Source organism: Morus notabilis, unplaced genomic scaffold, assembly GCF_000414095.1.
Source record: "Morus notabilis unplaced genomic scaffold, ASM41409v2 Scaffold156, whole genome shotgun sequence".
Lineage (NCBI taxonomy): Eukaryota > Viridiplantae > Streptophyta > Magnoliopsida > Rosales > Moraceae > Morus > Morus notabilis.
In genome coordinates this window covers 138,554-163,010 of record NW_010361538.1, presented here as the reverse complement: position 1 = coordinate 163,010, position 24,457 = coordinate 138,554, and the positions used below count along the sequence as shown (strand labels likewise).

Sequence of the window (24,457 nt, the reverse complement as noted above, 5' to 3'; positions counted from 1 at the left end):
ATAACTTTATTGTCTCCCTTCATTGTTATATTATATTGCAATCCTAATTGGGCTATCATGTTAGCACAATATTTCATATTGCACCATTATATTATGGAGTGGCACAAGTTTTTTTTTATTTTTTATAACTAGTTTGATATGAAGTATTTGATATTACTAATTTAGTGCTCACCAGTACGACTCCTAAAAGGTAATATTATATCTAATAATAATATACCCCAAAACATAATTCAAATTCTAATCTAGGAACATACATATTTAACAAAATATATACAATTAACTTGTATTCCCCCCTATAATAATTAATAGCCACGTTTGGGAATTTTAAGCAAGAAGCATTTTACTAAAGGGTACTAAAATTACATCAAATTTTTTTTTAAAAAAAAAGATAAATTTTATAGAATTTTATAAAAATTTGAGGTTCAACATATTTCTACCTAATGTAATATTTCTTTTATAAATAGCTAGCATTTTAGGGTGAAGTTAATTTTGACCAAAATTCTGGAAAATACATCCCCGACTTCCCTCCGACTTCAGAACCAGAATAATTTTGTTTTGTTTTTCATCATTATTTTTCTTTTTTAAAAATAAGAGGCTTCTGCTTAAGTTACGCTTTAATCTTTTCCATTAATGTGTTTTGAAGTTGGAGATGAGCTTTATTTCTGTGAGTAATGTTTTATATATTGCTTAAGCCAGTAATGGGCTTCAGCAGATTCAAAGATTAGACCAGCTTTATCTTTTTTGGGGCCAGCAAAAATATACGTATACATATACATAAACATATATAACTTTTTGAGACAACTAATACAAAGAACCAACTGCTCAGCAGCTCAACAAACTTCATTAAGTTCAGAGCTCAGAACATTACTACTAGTATAGCTAGTAGATTTAAGTGAAAAGTGCAACTTCCAGAAAAAAAAAAAAAAAAAAAAAAAAAAAAAAAAAAAAAAAAAAAAAAAAAAAAAAGTGTAACCAAATTACATAAAATCTGAGCGTAAACATGTAAAAGAGCAGATTGGTGACCTCCTTATACTGAATTTACTCACTACAAAGTGTATTTACTACTAAAAGTTGAAAACAAACTCTTCTTGTATTGTCTATATATGTGTCTAGTTTTGGGCTCCAAATCCACAGCAGATACTTCCAATGATTGAAACCAGAACTGGAAGAATTCCAGCCAGTGTTATCTGTAGCTGATCTGAGCTGCTTGTTTTGATACTAATCCGTCCCCTTCGCTCGTTGTTCAATCCGAAACTAACCACCATTTTTGAGCTCCCTCCAATGGCGAATCGGGACTCTACAACGGCTGTTAGAGCCTTGCAACCTCTCCATTTCATCAGACACAGCCCCAAACTGGATTGTTCATCCTGCCTTACAGGGAAATCCTCATCCTTGAGGCGCACCTCGAAATTGGCCCCACACGCGGCCTCACCATTATACTGCACAGCTCCAGCGCCTGCTGCCAACAGCAGACGCTTCCCCACCGCAATCTGGTCCTCGATTTTGAGTCCTGCCGCCACATTTTCGTCCAGGAAGCTTCTCACTTTGGTTTCGCCTCTTAGGATGTAACCAAGCTGAGTCCCAAAAGTCTCAACATATAGTCTTGCCAAGGTAGAGCCTTTCTCTCCATGCTTCAATGAGATTGAGGAATCCAAGTGGACATTGAGCTCATTCTTATCCTTTGTGATCTGGACATGAAATGCAGCTGGTAACCGACCAGCAACAGCGAAATCCCTCTCCATGCTAACGCCGTCCCAGCCGCAGTCGTGGTCCCAACCATGAGTTTGAACAACTGGCCCCACAAGAAGCTTCGACCCCGGCACCAAAGACCGGTATCTGTAGGCGTGATCATCTCCATCAAAGGAAAGCGGTAGCGATTCAGCTGCTGGATTAAAATTTTCGTCCCCCTCCTCACCATCATCACCAATATCATGGCCAACATTTGCACCATCTTTCCCTTTGTTCTTAATTTCCCTCAGCCTTTTAAGAGCCTCTTTCCGTTGTTTCCTTTCGAAGAGCTTCACGCGATAATCGTACTCCTCGAAATAAGCTTTCCTTTGCTCCTTGTTGAGCTTAGCAACCTGAGACTTCAGCAGAGGCCTGAAAGGAGGAAGCTTGTCATACTCATCCTCATCTTCATTTTCACTTTCTGAATCACACAAGTCCCCAAACTCGATGTAAGAGTCGAAAGTATCACCGTGATTTGGATGAGGATGAGACGGGAGCAGATATGACACTGGTAGCCCAATAAATTTTCTCCAATCGGAGGAAATTTCGAGCGGTGATAAGGAACTCGCTTCTGATAGGACCTTTCTGGAGTAGCACAAGAGCAACAACTGGGATCTCATGAGAGAATCTTGAGAGAACAGTGGAGAGTTCTCAACAAGAGCCACGGGACACATGAAACTTGGATTCAACAAATGCTTGTTACCAGCAGCCCTGCTGATAGACTGCAGAACAGCGCGGGATTTTCGCGCGACAAAGATGTCGTGGCTAAGGGGTAAGCCTAAAGGTCCATCTGGAGGGGAAGAAGCTGAATGTGTGAGAGTGACAATAGTCTTTTGCCATATTTCGGAGCCAAGAGATTTAGTGATTGATTTCAGCATAGGAAGATCGTTATCTCCGGTTTCAGTGTCCAATCGATCGACATAAAGAACGACATCCGGAGGGGACTTCTTCATGAATTTACTTATAGCTGCTAGTATCTTTTGGTTTGCAGCTTGTTCAATAGCAGGAATTTTTAGACCTGGTGTGTCAAGGATTTTGATCTTGACTCCTTCTATTGTTCCAACAATTTCTTTCAAAGAATTAGTGGCGGGTTCAAACGCGTGGATTGCAGCTTTCTTCTCGCCGAAAATGAAGTTGATCGTTGCGCTTTTTCCCACTCCAGATTTCCCAAGAACCAGAATGTTCAAACAGAAGTCCAAGTCACTTTCCTTCTCAGCTTCAAGATCCAAGGCCATTCTCTTTGCTGATTCAAGAGCAACAAAATAACCATTGTGTTCCCCAAAAGCAAGGACCAAACCGTCTAAGACTTTGTTAACCACGGAATCTTCAAGAGAAATGCCAAGTCTGTGAACAAGCCTCAAGAAATTCACTCTCAAGAGTTGCATCTTCTTGATCTTCTTCTTTTCATCCGCGCTTAAGTTGTCCTCGGGTTCATCTTCAACTCTAAGTTCTAAAGGAGTTAAAGTCTGTTGAGGAGCTAGTTTTTGACTAGAGTCATCAACAGTGAGTACTCCTGAGCCATTAGCACTAGTTGCTGCATCCAAGATAGCCATTAGTGTTGCGGAGTCATACGAATCTTGTCCTTCACCATCACCATCGGTGTCGATTTCGTTCATGATCGGTTTAGTTACTTCAGAGCTCCCAGATATCAAATCTTCGGCATCAGAAACAGAACTACGTTTTCCTCCTTCAATTTCTTCTTCTTCATCACATCCTTCTTCAAAATCTGCTCCTAGTTTTACACTGTGATCCAAGCTAGAATCACTATACAGCGCGTTTTCATATCCATCAACCTCAATTACTTCCGAAAAATCACACTTACCCGTCTCCGCAGGCTCCTCAGCTTGCTTAGACATCTCAAACCTCCTAAAATCATGCTCATCTCCAACGAATTCAACGACATCATCGACCGACTTATCCTCGGCACGATCTAAACCAATATCCGTATTCATTTCCCTCTCAAGCATCACATCAATGTCAAGACTAAGACTGTTGTCGTTTCTGCTTTGACAAACCACAGGTTCTTCTTCCACTGCATAACAATCTTCTTTTGGACAACAATCTTCAACACCCTTTTCTTCCTTTAGCAACTCCGAACCATTAGAATCTTCATTAACGACAACAACATTAAAGTCCTCAAACTTATCACCTTCTTCAAATCCCATAAAACCATTTTCATCAACACCCTTTTCTTCTTCTTCTTCTTCTTCTTCTTCAGCCCCCAAAACCTTAATTCTTGGTGCAATACCAATCTTCTCCACAACCCCAATACTCTCAAACAAAGAATCTCCATATTCCACTTCACTACCCACCAAATCACTACCATCATCATCATCATCCCAAGAAAGCTTAGCAATGGGCCTAACCCACTTAGGATTTTGATTTTCGGTTTCACCTTCGGAACCACTCTCTAAGCTTTTGTTGTCGTATGAATGGGCAACAAAAGGCCTACCAGGCCTCTCCGATGTCGTTTCGGACTCATTCCCACTGTCTTCGCTGCTACTGGTGTTGCCAAATTCATTGTCGTTTGGTTCAAAATCAGAACTATCGTCGTCTAGAGTGAGAGGGGCTCGAATAGGGAAGGAAAATGAGGGGGAGAGAGAAGGCTTACGTGGGTTAGAAACATGAGAAGGAGGCTTTGATGATTCCGTGATGGATTCCATGGATTCCTCAGCTTCAGTTACCAACACAGAGAAAAACCCAAAACCCCACCAAAAGGCAATTGTCTGTTGGGTTTTGGATTCTGATGGCTTGGGTATGTCTTTTTCTTCTACTTTTACTTTTTTTTTTTTTTTTTTTGTCAAAAGAAAATGAGAAATTATTGTGTTTGTTAATTTTCGATGATTTTTATGCTGCTTGGACTTGGTGTTGGGAATGTACTTCTTGGAGCGGAAGCTGGCCACGCATGGACTACTTGGAGCGGAAGCTGGCCACGAATGGAAAGAAAAGAGAGCGAAAGAGTAAGACAAAAGCCACGTCTCTAGTGTTAATGTTTGGTGGGTTTTTTTTTTGTTTTTTTTTTTTTTTTTCATTTGGTCTATATTTGGAAATGTTTATTCTGGTGGAGTTTTGTATTTGTCTAAACGACAATTCTTGTGACAATGATATTTTTCTCTATAATGAATTTTGGGAAGGAGATTGCCTTAAAAAAAAAAAAAAAAAAGGAAGGAAAATGGTTTGATACAAACTTTTAAATACCACCGTAATTTTATTTTTTGCTCCGTATTATTTTTTCAAAAATTATTATCCGCTATCGCGTCCATAACACAGGATATCAGAGTAAAATTTTTCCTATAATAAATAAAGATAAAAAAGAAAGACACTCGTCTGCTTGGATTCTTACATTTTAAAGTGGACAGAAATTGCCCAGCACACTAAGATCTACTATTTTTTTTAGTTCTTTTCCTCAATGTTTGATTGATATATTTAAAATTATTTTTAATTTATGTGTATTTTTAAAAAAAAATACTGTAAAAAATTACAAATTATGATCCAAATTATAACACAAATTCACCGACTAAATTTAAACTTTCTTGCTCAGCATTAAAGCCATTACTCTTTTTTTTCATTTGATTTTATATTTTGTTTAGGATACTCTTCTATTTTGGTAGCCACCCAAAACGAATCATTTCTTGACAAGGGACAGTCGCGTCGCTGTCTTTATGCTAATCTAAATTATGATGTGGCCTTATGATATAACCATCTTGAAAGTCCACAAACGCTGGTTCTTTTTTTTTTTTTTTTTCTGAGTAGTCTACAAATGCTAGTTAGAATTTGATGTTTTGGTCGATAAAACCAAAAATGGTGGAGCTAAAACAGGAACCGCAAATATGTTTTAGGACTTTTGTCTTTTGCAACACGAATTTTTTTTTTTTTTTAAATGAAGGGACGTGAGGGACAATCAGCCGTGGCAATCTCTTTCTAACATGTTTTTCTAAAACCCGAACTTAAGACCTTCTATTTGCAAAATCATTGGCGTAACGTATTAGCTTACTATTGAGAGTTGCTGCATGCACTATATGGCACTAAAATTTCTGGAAAAAGCAATATAATCAAAAAGGAGGAAAAATAATAGGAGAAAAATGCAATTATAAGCTCAATATTGCTTACAATTACTATAGACATGAGATAATAAAAGAAAATAAGGGGATGAGGTAATTCAATTGCTGACTAAAAAATATGGCGTCGTTCATTTTACCGATTCGAGTTTTCAATTTTAGTTTTATTACAATTAAAAACTTTAATAAAAAGTTATATTTAATTTTTTCTGCTATAATAAAAAATTTTCACATAAAATTACTAGTAGTTTATAATTACACTTCATTACTAACATATTTTTATTGTAACTATTTATTTATTTAATTTATATACGTTTGGGACCAAAAAAGTGTAAAGGGATAAGTGGAGAAATAACATAATTGGTAAAGTGATTAGTAAATTACGACATTTTTTAAAAATAAAAAATTATAACATAATTTGATATTTTAAGTTTTAAATATTATAAAAAACTTAAAAATTTCCCTAAACCTCTTTTTCCACCTCTCTTCCCCCGTAAACATATATATTTTTTTAAAAAAATAGTAAATTGCATATTTTTTAAAATATGAAGATTATAGTCAAGTCCACCATGTCTAAGACTGACGCCTAGCTCCGGTGACTGACCACTATTTTTTGGCAACCTATTACCGTTTTTCGACGACCGTTTAACATTGTATTTATTGATAAATACCATATTTACCATTTAATACCGTAATTATTAGTAAATACCATATTCACCTAAAAAGCCGACTACCGACTTCGGCGACCATTTAACGCTGCATTTACAGGTAAATATCGTATTTATCAATAAGTACCATATTTACTAGTAAATATTATATTTACTCAAAAATTTGACCGCCGACTTTAGTGACTATTTAATATTGTGTTTACTAGTAAATATCATATTTATATAAAAAAATTTGCACCGATTCCAGTGACCATTTAACATTATAGCCACTAGTAAATATCGTATTTATGAGTAAATATCATATTTATTCAAAAATTCTATCACCGATTCCGACAACCATTTAACATTATATTTACCAGTAAATAGCGTATTTACTAGTAAATATCATATTTATCTGAAAATTTAGACAACGATTCCAACGACTATTTAACACTGTATTTACTAATAAATACCGTATTTACGAGTAAATATCATATTTATCTGACAATTCGACCCCCGACTCTGGCAAACGTTTAACAATATATTTACTAATAAATACTATATTTATCTGTATATATCACATTTATCTAAAAATTCGACAACCGACTCCAGTGACCGTTTAACACTGTATTTACTAGTAAATACCGTATTTACTAGTGAATATCATATTTATCTAAAAATCGAGACGATAACTCCGGTGACAGTTTAACACTATATTTATTAGTAAATACCGTATTTACTAGTAAATACCGTATTTACTAGTAAATATCATATTTATCTAATCCAACGATTGTTTCACATTGTATTTATTAATAAAGACTATGTACCAATAAATATCATGTTTATCAATAAATATCATATTTATCAAAAAATTTATTTACAGACGACCACTGTTACATATAAATACCATATTCATATGAAAATTCAATCGCCAGCTACTAATAAATAAATATAATATTTATCTAACTATATTTATTTAAAAATCAGGCCGCTACCATCGGCAACCAATAAACAGCGTATTTACCGAAGACTATCACTACTAGCACCGGAAACCAAAACACAATTATAAAAAAAAAAAAAAAGAACCAATTAAGATCATGAAATAATGCACAAAAAAGTACAAAAAATCCACAACCAGAAATCAATTATATGGACAGGATTACAAATCGATCTAACCCATAATGCTACCTTGTGGTAAATACTAAAAACTATATTAAAAATCGTTTGATTAGAATGGAAGTAAAATATTTATCTGAAACAGGAAGAATTATTTTCTTTCTTTTACTTCTGCTAAAACCAGCCCACTTTAGGAACCAAATGGAAGAGCAAATACATACAGCCCGTGGTTAAACAATACAAAATAGAAATCAACACATGCAGATATAGCAATGTAAAAAAGCATATACATATATGTTCATCAATGGAAGGCAAATTGCAAAAAAAAAAAAAATTTCAGAAATTGGAGAAACGAAACGCACAGATCCAAGCCAAAAATAAGGAAATCTAAAGAAAAGAAGACATGTCGGAAGAGAGACAGCGCAAGCAACAGAGAGAGAGGAGCGGAGTCACGAGTAAACCGAGATTTGAGTAGTGAGTTTGTCGAGATCGGAGTCACGAGTTGCTCATTTGACGGTTGAATCGCGGCGTAGAAGGAGAAGTAGGCTTCAGGACAGTTGAATTGGCATCGGAGAAGAGAAACGCCTCGCGACGATTAAATCAGCGCCAGCGAAAAAGGAGGCCTCACGACGCACGCTATAGATAAAAAAAACTCTCTCACGCGGACAGAGCTCTGGCCATGGCGGCCTTCGACACTGATTGATGGAAGAGAAGAACAGCGTGGATGGAAGAGAGAGAGAGAGAATTGTTTGATTAGGGTTTTAAGATTGAAGAAAATGTCAATTTAAAAATTAAAGAGATATTTATTTTCTCTATTTATTTTTAATTTAAATTATAATTTATAATTCTTTGCGTAAAACAATTTTAAATTTTAAATCACATAATTTATAATTTTTTACGCATAAAACGATTCTAAATCTCATAATTTAAAATCTATACGTAAAATAATTGTAATTAAATTATCTATTTTAAAAGTAAAAAGAGAATATATTATAATTTATTATCATTTAAAAATATGATGTCTATTTTAAATATGTAGCATTTTCCCAAGTTTAAACTAGCTTTGGGTGGGGTGCGCCAGGCCCATGCGATAGTGCAAAACAAGGGCGACGCTCGAGAACCCCAATAGCAAGCTATTGTGATGGGCTCTCCCCCTAAAAAAATTAATTTAATATCATGTGGGCTTATAGCCCACGTATCAGATATTAAACTGATAAGAACAGATACTACACTTGATCTTAGCCAAAAGGCCGAGAAAGGTATGCTTTTCCTCGTCTTTTGAGTTGCGCTTTATAGATTTGATACTCCAAGTCTCCTTACTTCCTGGTCAATGTGGGACAAGAAACTCAAAACTTAGCTCATCTTTATTTCAACAACTCAAACCTAACAATTCAATTTAAACTATAATTTAAGATTCAAATTGATCTTTAGTAGAAAACTAAAGTCTCATTCAGTTCGTTGATTCAAGTTTTGAATTTAAATTAAGATGTAATTTTATGTGAGAGATTTTCATTGTAGCAGAAAAAAAATTAGATGTCTTTTTGTAAGAGCTTTCAACTGTAATAAAACTGGAATTGAAAACTCGAATTAATAAAAAAAACGAGACCTAAATAAGGACAATTCAAACCATTGACAATGGTTTAAACCTTTAATTTTAAAATTTACTGCCGCTCTAAATTCTAACAATCTAAATTTTTGCTACAGTAAAAACAATTTGGATTTTATTTTTTCTATCTCCTCAACTTTAAACTTAAAAATATCATAATTTCTTCGTTTCAATTTCGATTGAGATAGTGTTTCTTTTTTTTTTCAAATGTGTTCATAATGAAGAGAGAAATAAATCCCCATTATATTGTATATTTTTTAATATCATTTACAATAAGATTTTATAAAAATTGTTATAAAACGTTAACGACAGTTTTCAACCCTTTATCCAACCACAGTTCAAATTTTATTCTCAATTTAAATTATAATTTATGTGTGTATCTAAATACCGGTTCGAATCGTAATTCAAATCAAATCACACAATCCTAACGGCAAACCAAACAATACCTTAATGTAACAAATATTTGTGACTAACTGTTTGCTTCACGTGTTCAAATTGGTGGGTTTAGACCTATTTATTTTCTGTGATTGGAATTGACATTTGATAGTGTAAAGTCTATATAAGAAATAAAGTTTGAACCAATATTTACATTATTAGAACTATGTGTTTTAAAGGCTAAAATATCAATGTGTCACAAGGTCATCAAAAAATTATTTTGATTCATTACCCAACATCCCAATCTAATTATTATGATTCACTCTATTTTTAGTTTTATGTGAGGTTAAAACCATGCCCGCAAATATATACCCGCTGCTATCCAATCGAAACTCACGATCCCGTTCATTTCGCCGATTCGAGTTTTGTTACAGTAAAAAGCTCTAAAAAACAATCACATCTAACTTTTTTGCTACAGTAAAAAGCTCTCACATAACGTCACATCTTAATTCGAATTAAAAATTCGAATCAGCGAACTAAACGGGCCCCAAATGACTAACTTTTGTTTCACGTTAAAAATGTCTTTGATCCTAACTAGATCATATGCATATGGTGTAACTTTTTTATTTTGTAATCATTCCCAAAAATTATCAACCTACTCTTATTTGTTTAATTTATAGTATAATTTTTTAATTGACAAGTAAACAAGAAAGGTATAAACCAAAAACAAACTTGGAAGCATTACAATCGTATTTATTATACTTTTTATATCAACGAATCTCTACTTCTAAAAAGCAAATGTTATGAAGCAAATAAAAAAAACTGTGCTTACGATCTTTTTCATGCAAATCCACAAAGAAAGGATAAGAACGTGCTAATACATACACATATATAAATATTCTTATCCCACACCTAAAGAATATTGACGTCAAAAAAATATTCTTATCCCACACCAAATGGGTTAATCCCACAAATAATCTCTGAAATTTACCCTTCATTCTATTTTAGTTACTGACTTTTAAAACGTTCCATAGTTAATCCTTGAAGTTTTACTTTATTTCAATTTCAGTAAATAACGTATTAAATATTTGATGAAATTAGGGATAAAATTAGAAACATCTAAAATCTAGGGACTAAAATAATAAAGTTAATTTTCAAAAATAGTGTTCAAATCTTATGTTTTCAATTTTAATCCCTAATTTACACATATTCCATTAAATAGTTAACAACTTAACAAAAGGATCAAAATTAAAACAGAATAAAATCTCATGGACCAACTATGAGACACTTTAAAAGTTAGGGACTAAAATAGAATTAAAGGTAAACCACATGAACTTTTTTGGGGATTAAATTCCACACCAAATCAATAGAAATATGACGACACAAAAGAAAATCTTTAACGCATGGAAGGTTCACAACCAAATCTCCCCACACCTAAGATCAGCATTGCTTTTCTAGTCACGTAATAATGGAGGAAATCCTATGCTCCCAATCCACCAACAATTAAAAGAATAATAGTGAAAACTAACTAATTGAGATGCTTTCAAACGTTCCAACCTTATTATCATCACCAGGCACTGACACACTTACACTTAAAAAATAGCAGAAGCAAGCAAAATCTTCACAAGGCACAATGAGAAAGCCCACGAAAACTTAATAATAATTATAATAATCGGAGCAATTTATACTATTTGCAGTGTCATTTTTTAAATTGTATTTATAACTCCAAATTTTTCATCGATTATCATCATCACGGCACAAAAACTACAAAAATATCACAAAGATAGAACCAATCCAATCTAGTCGCACAAAGAAACAAAACCCACCTATTCATAAAAAATAAAATAAAAAATAAAAATAAAAAACAAAACCATAGCAATTTTATACTTTTTGATGTTACATATTTAAGTAGTTCTTATATTAGTCCAAATATTTCAATCCTATTTCAGCATCAGGCATAGAAACACTACAGAAGTGTCAAAAAACACAAACAATCAATTTATCCACACAAAGCAACAAAACCCACTAAAACTTCCTACGAAAAATCAGAACAAATGTGAAACTTATACTATATTCAAAGTAACATTTTGAATTTTTATACCAAATCAATATCACAATTTGTACACCACAAAGGAGATCTCTCAAAGGGCATTGAAGCATTACAACAAATGTCCAATCTATCCCAAAACTTGGCATTGCTAGTCTTCAACAATATAGGCAAAGGAAAGCACACACCTTTCTCTACACAGCATTGGTGCCTTGGCTTTATCCTCTTCTCCAGGCTGAACGAGAAGTACTGCGGAAACTCCTTCAGCTCCTTCAAATCCCTCCCCATTTCGACTACGAAGTAGTCGAATTTCGGCTCGAAATTCTCCTTCACGGAGTAGCAGAACAGCTGCGGGAATCGCCGGAACATCGACACCGAATCCCGGCGCGAAAACCCGATCTTTTCGAAGTACTCGATCCTCGGAATGAGCTTCTCCTCGACGCTGGAGGAGAGGAGGTTGGTATGCTTGTTGACCTCGGCGATTCCGATGCTCTGGAGGAAGTAGAGCGTCGGCCGGAGGCGGTTCTTGACGCTGCAGGCGAGCAATCTCGGCCGTCGGTTGATCACGCGCCTCAAATCGGAGCCGTTGACGCGGGCCTCCCGAATCAAGAACGTGAAGATCGGTACGATTTCGGAAACCCTAGAAGCGAGGATCTCCGGGCACATCCCGACGATGCGGCGGAACTCCACGGCGGTAATTCCGAAGGAGGCGACGAAATCGACGGTGGATTTTATCTCTGCGAGGGGGAAGGAGAGGACCGGAGGGTGGTCGTCGATTAAGGTCAGGAAATCAATCCCAATGGAGTCTAAATAGAGCAATTTCTCTTGAAAGTCGGAGGTGGAGGTGGTGTTGGTGTTGGTGGGGTTTATGGGGGTGTTTGTTTTGGTGGAAAGTGTGGGAAAGCGGAGAGATTTGGGGTGGGAAAGTGAGGGAAAATCATGGTTGGGATGAGTGGGGAAATGGGGTTTGGTGGTGGAGGAAGAGGGAGAGGAAGGGAGGGATTTGGTGAAGGAAAGGATTTGCGTTTCTTGCATTTGGTCTTTGTGGTTCTACATGGCTGAGATTGAGGAGTGAAAATTTTTGCACATTATGGTTTTATGGGGTTATATACCAGTGGTGGGGAAAGGGATAAGGCTTTGAGAGAGAGAGAGAGAGAGAGAGAGAGAGAGTGATTTCGTGCTATCTGATTGAAATCCAAAGGAGAGTTCAAGAAGTTTGGAGTTTAATGGGTTAAGTGATAAGTAAGAAAGAGACTGAAATAGAGGGAGAGAGAGAGAGAGGAGAAGTGTGAGCTTGGGGGAAGGTGGGCCCGCCAAATTGAGGCAGTTTATTCACGTTAAACAAAAATTCGGTTTTTTAGCCTAAAAAACGACACGTCGTCTGATCCTAAATAAAACGACTGCTCTTTACCCGGGCTCAGTATGCAAAGTCCAAAAAAAAAAAATCCCCTATTAGCTAGTCGTTCATCTCTCTCTCTCTCTCTCTCTCTCTCTCAGAGCTATGGCGTCGAGTCTGATGAAAACCCTAATCCGATCTTCGAAATTGGCTCTGGGTACCAGAAATCTCAGCCTTGTCCCCAATCAAGTCGGCAACCACACGGCCAAATGGATGCAGGTGTGTATTAATATTTTTACTTTTCAATTTCCTTTGGTTTATTACTTTGCTTAATCAACGATCCGTATACATTGAATCCAATTTTCCGTTTTCAGTTTAAACTAATCTTGCTGAGGAGTAGAATAGAATAGAATGAGAAAGGACTTTTCTTTTCGAAATTTTTCGAGGAATTTAATGTAGGTTTTTTTTTTCCCACTGAAATACCTCAAAAACTTTTTTGAAACTATTAATAAAGTTATTAATTGATGCTTTACGGTTAGGGGTTTAGCTCTTGTATTCATGAAATTTTGTTTTTCGTTTTGAGGATTGGCAGTTGTTTCCCTTAATCTTGGTTAGCTGAGAGATATGCGTCACGATTTTTTTTTTTTTTTGTGCTTTTACTAATTGGGTTCCTTCTTCTGATGATGATTTAATTGATTTTCATGGTTACGTCAAAAAGAAATGTTTTTGTGGTAGGACAATTAGCTAAGATAGCTGAGAAAGAGAACTTGGGAAAAGTTTTGAAATTATCAAACATTTTAAGGAACATAAAACTCTAGGTTCTATTGGTTTGTACTAATGTGTAGTATTTTGTTTTTTGTTTTTCCCTTGAATTTCAATGATAAATGTTGGTGAAGTTGTTTGCACTTTTTACTGCTAACTAGCAGAATGGCCTTTTTTTTTTTGGTTGGGACCCCACGTTATTTAAGGGCCCATTCTTCTCGTGGGTTGGAGTTGAGAATTCAATTTATGTGATAAAATACTGTAGCAAAAAAGTTAAGTTTGAATTTTTCTGAGAGGTTTGAGTTGTGATTCGAATTGCAAAAAGAAGAAGCCCTTAAATTCATTGGAATGATAAGATTCTACTATTCTTTGTACCCGCATGGGTTGTGTATTAAGAGATGAGTTGAGCGGCTAGACTAGCTAGCACCTTCAACGTCCTTCCACGTTCTCTGATGCTGTATTCCACCAGTGCTATGTTAAGAATACCCTTTTGCAGCAAAGAATTAGTAATACGTTTTGCAGCAGAGAATACAGTCGTTTGAGCCTTGAAACTACTGTCTGTTGTTTTTGTTTTCCTGCTTTGTTGTTTAGTTTTCTACTTTTCTGTACGTCATACTGTCTGGAAACAGCGTGTTTTGTATTGCAAAGAGCTTAAAGCTCCCATAGCTAGGGGGGTTATTCAGAACTTTTGGTGGCTTTAATTTGAGTTTCTTTCTAAAATCCCAACCTGAGGTTGGTGACCACTGTCCAATTCCTGTATCATTCATGCCTTCTGCGCCATTTTCCGCTCTCTGACTTAAACCTTTTCATCCGTGGTATCTGCAATTTTAAGGATAACGCGGCACACCATGTCAAAAGGTCGTAGTTTGTATACCTGCTTTTTATTTGCTATGCTACCAGTTTTCCTATGTGCACGGATAAACTTGTTCCCTTTTGTCAGCATACAATATATATAATCTACCTTCTGCTTCTTTTGGAGAGCGCTTTATATATATATATATATATATATAATGAGATATAAGACTTGAACATTCGCTGCTTTTATCTCTTTATTAATAGGACACTAGTATGAAATCTCCAATGGAGTTGATCAACGAAGTTCCACCGATCAAGGTTGAAGGCAGAATTGTTGCTTGTGAAGGAGGTTTGTTTTTCCGTCATTTGCTATATGATTACTTATATGTATAAGGAAGAAGCTAGATATAGGTTTGGTAGTGCAATACTAAGGGCCCGTTTAGTTCGCTGATTCGAGTTTTTAATTCGAGTTGCGATGTGACTTTATGTAAGAGTTTTTTACTGTAACAAAAAAGTTAGATGTGACTGTTTCTTAGAGCTTTTTACTGTAACAAAACTCGAATTCTAAACTAAAATTAGTGAAATGAACTGGGCCGTCAAATAGCATTCTCGTAAAAGGCATGCCTTTAGAGTAGGAGGTTCATGACTTATTTGGGATACTGTTTCCTTTTGCAGACAATGATCCGGCACTCGGGCACCCAATTGAGTTCATCTGCCTCGACTTGAAGGAGCCAGCTGTCTGCAAGTATTGTGGCCTTCGCTATGTTCAGGATCATCATCACTAGGCTTTTGGGATGACTACCGCGAACCATGTTCATCCTTGTATCTTTGTTGAAGCCGTTTTCAAGGCAAAATCAATATGAAGTGATGATACTTTTACTTGTGTCTAAATTGGCGGAATAAGGATTAGTACATGCCTCTACTCTTCATGTTATTCTTAAGTTTTCAATGGATACAATTCATTCCTCTTTCAAAAACTTATTTGTCCATTTTATATAATGTTTGGATATCTGGATATAACTCGCCGGCGATGCTTATTCGCTGCTTTAAATAAGCGATCGTAAGACTTTTAACGAATATGGGAATTGTAGGTCAATGGTGGCAATTTATTTTTTGTTTAAAAAAAAATTGTTATTGCAGATATGGGTAAGATAATCTCTGTACAACCGTCAAAGACACTGTTACCAATTAAATTAAAAAAAAAAAAAAAAAAAAAAAAAAAAAAAAAAGAAGAACCCTCAAAGACCAAACTGTTATAGTGGAATTAAGGTGTGAACGTTAAACTACTCTTGCAATCACAACTGTTGTGTATTTTTAGTTCAGTAGCCATAGGCAAAAATGCCCAAAAATAATCGGAGGTCTTCATAAAAATAAATTAATAAATAAATAAAGGAATGATCGAGATGATATTCTTGGCAAAAATGCTCAGAATGATCAGAGACGATAAATCTACTACAAGAAACCAGAAAGAAAGTGAGGGCTTCAGAATAATTTGGTGCCACAAGGCAACGAAAAGAATCATGTTTAATTTAACAATCACTGCTAACATTGAATTTTTAAGCCGGATTAGAACAAATACAAAAACCCCCAAACATCTGGGGGCAACAAATAATGGCGAGTTGTCATAATGCCCAAAACGAAAAATAGGTGCGGGCTTTCTCAAATGTTTAATTTAAATGCTAGCCTATTTTTAGCTACTTCATAGGCAACTTCAAAACTGATGGAACTTTAATAAAGAGATCATTAGTTACTTTTATCACCAGCTGCCAGTTTTATTCTCTGTTGATGTTCCGCGACTTTGTAGTCAACTACCTCGCGGAAAAGGCTCGGGTCAAGCACACAATTTTCACTGCCATAAACAGCAGCTTGGACACTCGCCATTAGTTTAGCTATTTCTCTCCCAGAAAAGCCTTCGGTCTTTGCTGCTGCTTCTTTCAAGATGTCATCTGTCAAGCCCTTAATCTCAATCTTCTGTTGTTCTTTCTTAAACAAACTACGGAACACACCGGCTTTTCTTGAGCCAGCCTGAGCTAGATATTTGTCAAGATACAGCTTTAGAAGCTTAAAACGTTCTTCCTCCCCGGGTAAAGGGAATTCCAGAACTTCATCAATACGATCTGCCACAGCCGAATCAAGATCACCAGGGCGGTTTGTTGCGAGGGCAAGGACAATGTCCTTGGACTGGTCACCAGTGCGAAATAGGAGGGCATTGAGTGCACTTCTTTGCGCTTCACTCATATAGGTTTTATTTCGCCTGCAAGGTTCAACAAATTCATCCTCTCAGCACATTCACATACATACATATATAGACACACACAAGCACGCATTATATGGTTGTGGCGATTTGGTCAGATATTAATTTAAGTAAACATTAAAACAAATAAAGGATATAACTTACTCGCACAAGAATGCATCCGCTTCATCAATAAAAAGTAACAAACCCTTCCGAGATTTCTTCGCCCAATCAAACAATTGGTGTATCTTGGTAACAGCCTGTGATCCCAGAGGAGCAACATCCCCTCCCGTCATCAATGCATAATCCAACCCCTAAAGGCATGAGAAACTTGAATTTAGAACAAAATAGTGGTGGGGACGAACCAGATAATGAGGATGAGAATAACAGTGAAACAAAAGCGGGCACCTAAAAACTATCTTATCATCCTAAAATAAAATACTGAACCACTACAAATAAGCATGGTGCAAAATATCTGTAAATTCACTAACTCCTAATTTTGTTACTTAATTTCAAGATACTGATCGCCCTTATAAACTAATTGCAAACCTGTACGGAATTTGAGAGTTCTACATGGTATGGAGAAATGTTGGGAAAGATGACAGTTCAAGTGAAATTGACTATAAACTAACAAAATGGAAAAGTTGACTGATCAAAGTAGAAATTACTAGCAATAGAGGGGCAAGATCTCTTACAGATTTTTGAGCTAGCTCTCTCGCAGCCATAGTTTTTCCTGTTCCTGGAGGACCATAAAAGAGCATGTTCCGAAATGGTGCCTGATGGGACTTCGTATTGGCAGTTGCGCTAGCCAACTGTTTTATTCTATTTTGAAGAGAAGGGTGTAAAATAACGTCACCAAACCCATTGCCAGTTTGGGACGATCCCTTATCAGTACGATGGGTGCTCATTGCACGTGAAAACAATCCTGACCACGGATATTTCCCTCTCGAGGACTCTCTTATTAGCGACGGCTGTCCTAATATTCTGTCCACATAGCTCCATATCACCTTAGCACCTTCTCTGTATTTAAGAAACGAGACTTGCATGAGCTATACTGTAGTATGCGACTCCAACCCAACATAAAAGAAGATAACTGTATTCCGCTAAGATTTCAAGTGGAAGTTATCTATAGCGTGCATAATTGCATTAGATGAATACCACAATTGCTAGTTTATAAGCAAAAATACGGGACAGAAAATCATTCAGAGGGACAAATAAAATGTTAGAACGTTCTAACATTTTATAGTTACGTTATTAACATTACCTTGTTGTGTACACCCCTGCTGCTAAAGCAGTGACACCCCCAACAGCAACGACCAGTTTATTTTGATCCGTTAGAATGGCTTTCAAGCCCCCTACAACAGATAGCCAAGACTATATATCAAACCTCAATAAGCATATAAATATTGTACAGCAATGTGCCAAAACCACATTCTGGATTATTTTCTATAAAAATTTTTGCAACATTTCCACAAGTGATAAATGATGAAATAGGTAATATAGGGTACTTTATTACATACCACCAATATGATCAAAAGTTGTATTTATTGCAGCAACCCATTTCTCTCGTTCTGCATTTGCACGGTCTACTAGGATCCGCCTGTTAACTTCCTCACCTAGTTTTGCTTCATGGGCTCTCCCTTCAGCTTCTGCTATAGCCCTCACTCGGATTGTTTCTCGTTCTATCTCAGCCTTCTCCTTCTCCGTTTGTCGACGTTGTGCTTGGATTTGTTCCTCTGTTGCTCTACGAACTTGCTCCTGTCGGATTGAGGATTCCTCTTGCAATTTAACTAGTTCTTGATTCCTTGCTCTCTGTAATTCATTCTCTAACTGCGACCCACCACACACACACACAAAAATAAATCAATAAATAAAATAAACAAAACAAAACAAATGCAAAAAAAAAATGGTAGAAGTTTTAAGGGTTACGTGCCTGCATCCGCTTCCTTGCCAAATCATCTTCATAACGAGCCATTTGGGACTTTGTTTGTGCTTGATGCTGAGCTAGCTTCCTCTGCTCATCATATAAGACTCTTTGTCTCTCCTGTAAGGCAATGAAGTGGACACATTAAGAAATGGTTTCGCAGTTAAAAAAAACACACAAAAAGCTCTATAAGAAACTAATATTTTGAGTTAGGAATGCAGAATATTTGACAAGAAAAAGGAAATGAGAAATCTTACAGTTTCTGCCTGAGCTTTCATTGCCCTAAACTCCTCAGCCTTTGCCGCCAGTTCAGCTTGCCTCGTCTCTTCTTGCTTTTTAATAACTTCAAACACCTAATTATTCCAGTCCAAACCATTAAATCGGATAAACCTCTCATTTGGAAACCAGGAGAATTAAACTCAATTCCTCTCCACGCGACCATTTTCTTAAATAAAAAAGCTGGAGTCTATGATCATGAAGAAACATGCATAAAAATGTTGATAAAGCAACCAAGGAACAACGGCAGATAATAAATTTATATGCACCTCAAGCTTTCTTTACCACTGTTTACCAATCAAGTAGGAACTTGGCCACATACAAAACTTACAATCCTAGCTTTTCTCCTTATGTACAATTGGTTTGGTTCCTCCTCCAGTTTATTTTTTATTATATATATATATATATATATATATAAACACCCAAATCCTAATTCAGGTTGACAAACCTTTAAAATAAAGCAGAACCTAAATACCAAAATCCCATTAAAAACAACCATTTCCAGAAAAGCTAAGATATGGCTTACACTTTAGGTTTATTCACCACAATTTACCAACCAAGTAGACTACTAGATCACAAAGAAAACCAAAAATCCTTTCTATACATCTTATCTAAGATAATTATGTTTCCTTCTTCAGTTTTATGGTTATTTTATCACCCAAATACTCATTCACATTAACGCGCCTTAACATATATATCAAAATGTCATTAGAAACAAACATTTCGAGGAATAAAGCTTGAAAAATACAATTTACCGACCACAAAGTCGCAACTTTTCACCCATACATACTTTTTTTTTCTTTTTTACTTCGTCATTTTCTTACATTTAAAGTTCAAACCCTAATTCAGACCAACCAAAAAGCCCCATAGACAAACCTTTTTGGCTTCAGAAGATTTTGTGATCTTTTTGAGAGCCTCGGCGCCCCGCTCCAGCGCCTCAGGATCGAACCCGGCCGAGGTCGTCCTCGGATGATCGTTCCGAACCTTCGGAGGCGGCGGAGGAGCCTCCGCATTCCCCGGCGGAGAAGCGGCAGAAGAAGAAGCTTGAGCAGGAGGATGAACATTTGGAGAAGGAGAAGGAGAAGAGCCACCGAAGGGAGAGAAGCTGAAAGGGCCATCGGCGTGAGCTTGTTGGGGCTTGGACAACGAAGCAGACGCCGCCATGGCTGTGATTATCCCTATTGCCTGAGTCTTCCCCATTTCTTTTCTTCTGCAACTCAACTTCTTTTGTTGTCTGGTTTTCTCTGGAAATCTGGCGAAACCCTAACCCTAGAAAGTTTGCGAAAGCATATAAGAGAAAAATCGGAAATGACTTGAAGAACAAGAAAAGAGATGATTAAAAAAGGCTAAAGGGGCTGAGAACTGAGAAGCACAGCCCTCCTGAGATTTTTTTTCAGAGAAGGCGGTAGAAAGCAGAGGTTTTTGTAGGGTTTTGATTCTAATGCATAAAAAATTTAAAAAAAAAAAAACCATTTTTTATTTGGGAGAATTAGCGAAATAGTGAGGTCAGCGACTTTAAATAGTAAACAAATTTCTTTAAAACAATAGTAAATATAAAATAAATTGGTAAATAATTTTGTATTAACCAAGTGAATAAATGGTGAAAATTATGGGCCGTTTAGTCGTTCATTCAAGTTCTTAATCGAGTTGAGATGTAATTTTATGTGATAATTTTTTATTATAGTAAAAAAATTAAATGTGATTATTTTTTAAAAAATTTTACTGTAACAAAACTCGAATCGGTGAAATGAACGTGACCTATATAAATAATGGATTCATAATGTATTTATTAGGTATAAAAAATGATAAATAATTTGATAAAGGGTGGGTAAATAATTATGTAATTAATCAATTGATAAAATTTATGAAAATAATAAATTTGCTAGGAAAATATTTGTCATGGAATTATTTTTGTTTTTATTTTTTACGTTTTTTTAGAAAAAAAATATGAAAATGATTTTAAAACGGCGTTTGACACTATTAAAAATAAAAAATGAAAATGAAAACGATTTTTTGGTTTAGTGTAAAATGAGAGATAAATGAAAAATGACTTTTTAATCATTTTTTTATTTTTGTTTTCTCTTCAATCGAACAGAGAAAGACATTAATGAGTTTTTTTATACTAAAAATAATATATTGATAAAACTACCAAACGTATTTTTAAAAATAATTTTTATCTGAGATTAAAAACGTTTTCATTTTTATTTTCATATAAAAAATAAAATTATTTTATAACGAGTTTCAAATGCGCCCATTATGTTTGCCAACGTGGGACAAAGAATTGAAAACTTGTCATAGCAAGTGTTTGTATATCGACATGTTCTAAACGGCACTTTGAACTTGAACAAAAAAAAGAAAAATATCTATGTTAAAAGACTAAAAAAATAACTTAAAAAAATAATTAACATTGACACCACATGTGTTTTGTCAAAATAACACTCTCTTAATTAAAATTAATCACGTCAACACTACTTTTTAATAAAATTACACAGATACTCCTTCTGTTAGTTGACCATCAATATTAACCATTTATTGTTAACAAAATACCAAAACTACCCCTCATATATCAGAAAACGTTTTTAGACAGTATTTAATGTTGGAAATGTAAATTTTTCCCTTATTTAATACCAAAAGATGAGTTTAATTGACTTTGATACCCTTTAAAATTAAAATTTTCACTCTAATGAAGATTCTAAGACACTCATAAACTTATTCTTCTAAAAATTTATTACGATTATTTCCACATTAGACGTGAAATAATGAATTCAAGAATGATTCTACTGATAAAAACATATCAAAATAATCTCAAAAATTAAAACCTATTTTATAAACACTATAATTATACTGATTAGCAAAAAAAAACATTATAATTATACTAAATTTCAACAGATAACAAATTATGAACATCAAACAATTTTAACAAATAACAATTCTAATAATATACAAACCAATGACCAAAATTTCACACAAAATCAAAACTACTTCCTTTCAAAAGACTCAAAACCAATTTCCCTCAATTTCCTAAAAAAAAAAAAATCAAGAATGAAAGATAAAAATCTAAACTCATACACTTTTAAAAATAAATTTTGTAATTTTGTATATAAGATTATCAAACAATCATATAAATTCTGTAATTTTTTAAATATATATGTATATAAGACTATCAAACAATCATTTTGTTGATTACTACCCAACACCCAGTCTAGGTATTACCTAATATATGGCATGCTAAATTATTGTATTTTACAATTTACACCCATGGCTAATTAAAAAAAAAAAAAAAAAAAAAAGGAGTAATGCCTTAATATAGACCTCATGGGTTGAACAATGCAAGCCGTACCTTTAGCATAGTTAGCCAAAAAGAAAAATGTAAGCCAATTGTAATCAAATATATATTTCTCATACCATATTGTGGAAGTTTATTCTGTTCATTTTATCAATCGAGTTTTGTTATAATAAAAAATTCTAAAAAATAATCACATCTAATTTGTTTACTACAGTAAAAAAACTCACATAAAATTATATCTTAATTTAAATTAAAAACTTGAATCTGTGAACTAAACGGAAATGTTTGCTATATTTCTTAAAATGCATAACGCAAAATGTAAGATTTACAAAAGTACAACAGCTATCATTTAAAAAATAAATAAATAATGCATCAATAGTGTGAATATCCGTTCTATCAAAAATATAATTACATTAATGATTTTTATTAACTGCACGAATACTCAGAAATTTGACCTCACTATAGTCAAGTGAGTAATATATTTGTTGAATTGTCATCGTTCAAATCACCGCATTTTACTACAAATGTGTGTTTGTTATATATAGGATTGCTTGTCAAAAATTTTACTTTCAAATTTAAGTGGATTGTCCAGAACATTATAGCCAATACTGTGTCTTTGATTTTTTATTGCCCCCCGTTTCTACATATTTTACCGCAATTTTGGAAATACACGGTTCTTTTTGTGGAATATACGTGTATATATAATATATGTAACTATGACCCATTTATTTTATCGATTCGAGTTTATAATTTAAATTTTACTACAATAAAAAACTCTCAGAAACAATCACATCTAATTTTTAACTTTTTTATTATAATAAAAAAATATACCATAAAATCCTATCTAACTTAACTTTTTTACTATAATAAAAAAACCTCACATAAAATTACATCTAACTTTAACCTCAACTCACTCAAATTAGTGAATCTAACTTTAATCTCAATAATTTTTAACTCAAATCGCTCAAATCAGCGAATTAAAACTAAACGAACTAACGAACTACTAGCTTAAATAACTTTAACTCAACTCGCTTGAATAACAGCAAATTACTCGCTTGAATAACGACAGTAAATTACTCACTCAAATAACAATAACTTTAACTCAACTCACTTTTGACGTTTGACGAATTAAAACGTCTGTTTTGAGTGTAATTTTTAAATTAAATTTAAATTATAACTTGAATTAAAAATTAAGTAAAATTAAATAAAATTAAAACTTAAAAAATATACCTTTAATTTAACTCAATTTTTTTTGAATTTTGTCGTAAAAAAAACCCCTAAAACTCCTCAAATAACTTCACGAATCAGTGACTTAAACGATCGAGCCCTCATTTTTGTGCCGCGTTTGACAAACATGTTTAGCATATATTTTGTAGCTTTGATGAGAATTAACGAAGACCTCATAAAAACTCAAGACTTCAATTGTGCATTTTGGGCCCTAAAATTATTAAACTAGCTTTGGGTGGGGTGCGCCAAGCCCGTGCAATAGTGCAACGCATGGGCGACGCTCGAGAACCCCAATAGCAAGCTATTGTGATGGGCTCTCCCCCTCAAAAAATTAATTTAATATCATGTGGACTTATAGCCCACGTATCAGATATTAAACTGATAAGAACAGATACTACACTTGATCTTAGCCAAAAGGCCGAGAAAGGTATGCCTATTCTCTGTTCTTAAGTTGTATTTTATAGCTCTCGTCCTCTAACACTCCGTACTCCCTGGTCGATGTGGGACAAAAAACTGGAAACTTACTTAAGAAATGGATGCGCTATTTGCAGTAGAGCACAAAATCTGCGTAAAAATTATGAAACAAAACATTCTTCCCATCATTCACACACATACACATACACATATACATACATAGATTTATATATATATATATATATATTATTGTTTCCTTCGTAAAAATTTCCACTGTAATACTTATAACAAGAAGGGTCTGTTTAGTAGCATTTTCATTTTCGTTTCTCACATTTTTTGATGTAAAAAAATTGAAAACGGAGATAAAAAACGTATTTGGCAAAATTTGTATCAGAAAACAAAAACGAAAATGGCTTTGTCGTTTTCCGGAATTTTGAAAACGGAAAAAAGCCGTTTTCGTTTTCTTGTTTTCATTTTCGGTTTCTTCTTCTTCTTTCTTCATTCTTGATTTCAGTTTTTTTTTTTTTTCTTCTCTCTCTTCTCCGGCCGAAGAAGAGGCGGGAGATCCGGCGAACACCACCGTCGCTCCTCTCCGACTGGCCCGCCGCCATCTTCTCCGATTGCCCG

General features: G+C 34.7%; 4 protein-coding genes and 2 non-coding genes across 6 annotated transcripts; 1 reads left to right on the top strand and 5 right to left on the bottom strand.

Annotated features, from left to right (window-relative positions):
- Positions 1-1,109: 1,109 nt before the first annotated feature.
- Positions 1,110-4,391, bottom strand: LOC21406284 (translocase of chloroplast 159, chloroplastic). The gene has a single exon (XM_010099975.1). The coding sequence runs from the start codon at positions 4,389-4,391 to the stop codon at positions 1,110-1,112; it is 3,282 nt and encodes a 1,093-aa protein (XP_010098277.1).
- A 4,225-nt stretch (positions 4,392-8,616) lies between these two features.
- Positions 8,617-8,812, bottom strand: LOC112091976. The gene has a single exon (XR_002902379.1). It is a non-coding gene; the product is annotated as a U2 spliceosomal RNA (small nuclear RNA).
- A 2,813-nt stretch (positions 8,813-11,625) lies between these two features.
- LOC21406283 (transcription termination factor MTEF1, chloroplastic) lies at positions 11,626-12,786 on the bottom strand. The gene has a single exon (XM_010099974.2). The coding sequence runs from the start codon at positions 12,610-12,612 to the stop codon at positions 11,626-11,628; it is 987 nt and encodes a 328-aa protein (XP_010098276.1). The 5' UTR covers positions 12,613-12,786.
- A 213-nt stretch (positions 12,787-12,999) lies between these two features.
- Positions 13,000-15,547, top strand: LOC21406282 (NADH dehydrogenase [ubiquinone] iron-sulfur protein 6, mitochondrial). The gene is made up of 3 exons (XM_010099973.2): positions 13,000-13,192; positions 14,735-14,819; positions 15,146-15,547. The coding sequence occupies exons 1-3, from the start codon at positions 13,079-13,081 to the stop codon at positions 15,253-15,255; spliced, it is 309 nt and encodes a 102-aa protein (XP_010098275.1). The 5' UTR covers positions 13,000-13,078; the 3' UTR covers positions 15,256-15,547.
- A 358-nt stretch (positions 15,548-15,905) lies between these two features.
- LOC21406281 (ATPase family AAA domain-containing protein 3) lies at positions 15,906-20,330 on the bottom strand. The gene is made up of 8 exons (XM_024166856.1): positions 19,780-20,330; positions 18,885-18,980; positions 18,637-18,747; positions 18,224-18,533; positions 17,968-18,058; positions 17,399-17,723; positions 16,869-17,017; positions 15,906-16,724 (listed from the first exon to the last, which is right to left on the bottom strand). Exons 1-8 carry the CDS (start codon positions 20,101-20,103, stop codon positions 16,214-16,216), a joined length of 1,917 nt encoding a protein of 638 aa, XP_024022624.1. The 5' UTR covers positions 20,104-20,330; the 3' UTR covers positions 15,906-16,213.
- A 3,321-nt stretch (positions 20,331-23,651) lies between these two features.
- LOC112091977 lies at positions 23,652-23,847 on the bottom strand. Its single transcript, XR_002902380.1, has one exon. It is a non-coding gene; the product is annotated as a U2 spliceosomal RNA (small nuclear RNA).
- Positions 23,848-24,457: the final 610 nt, after the last annotated feature.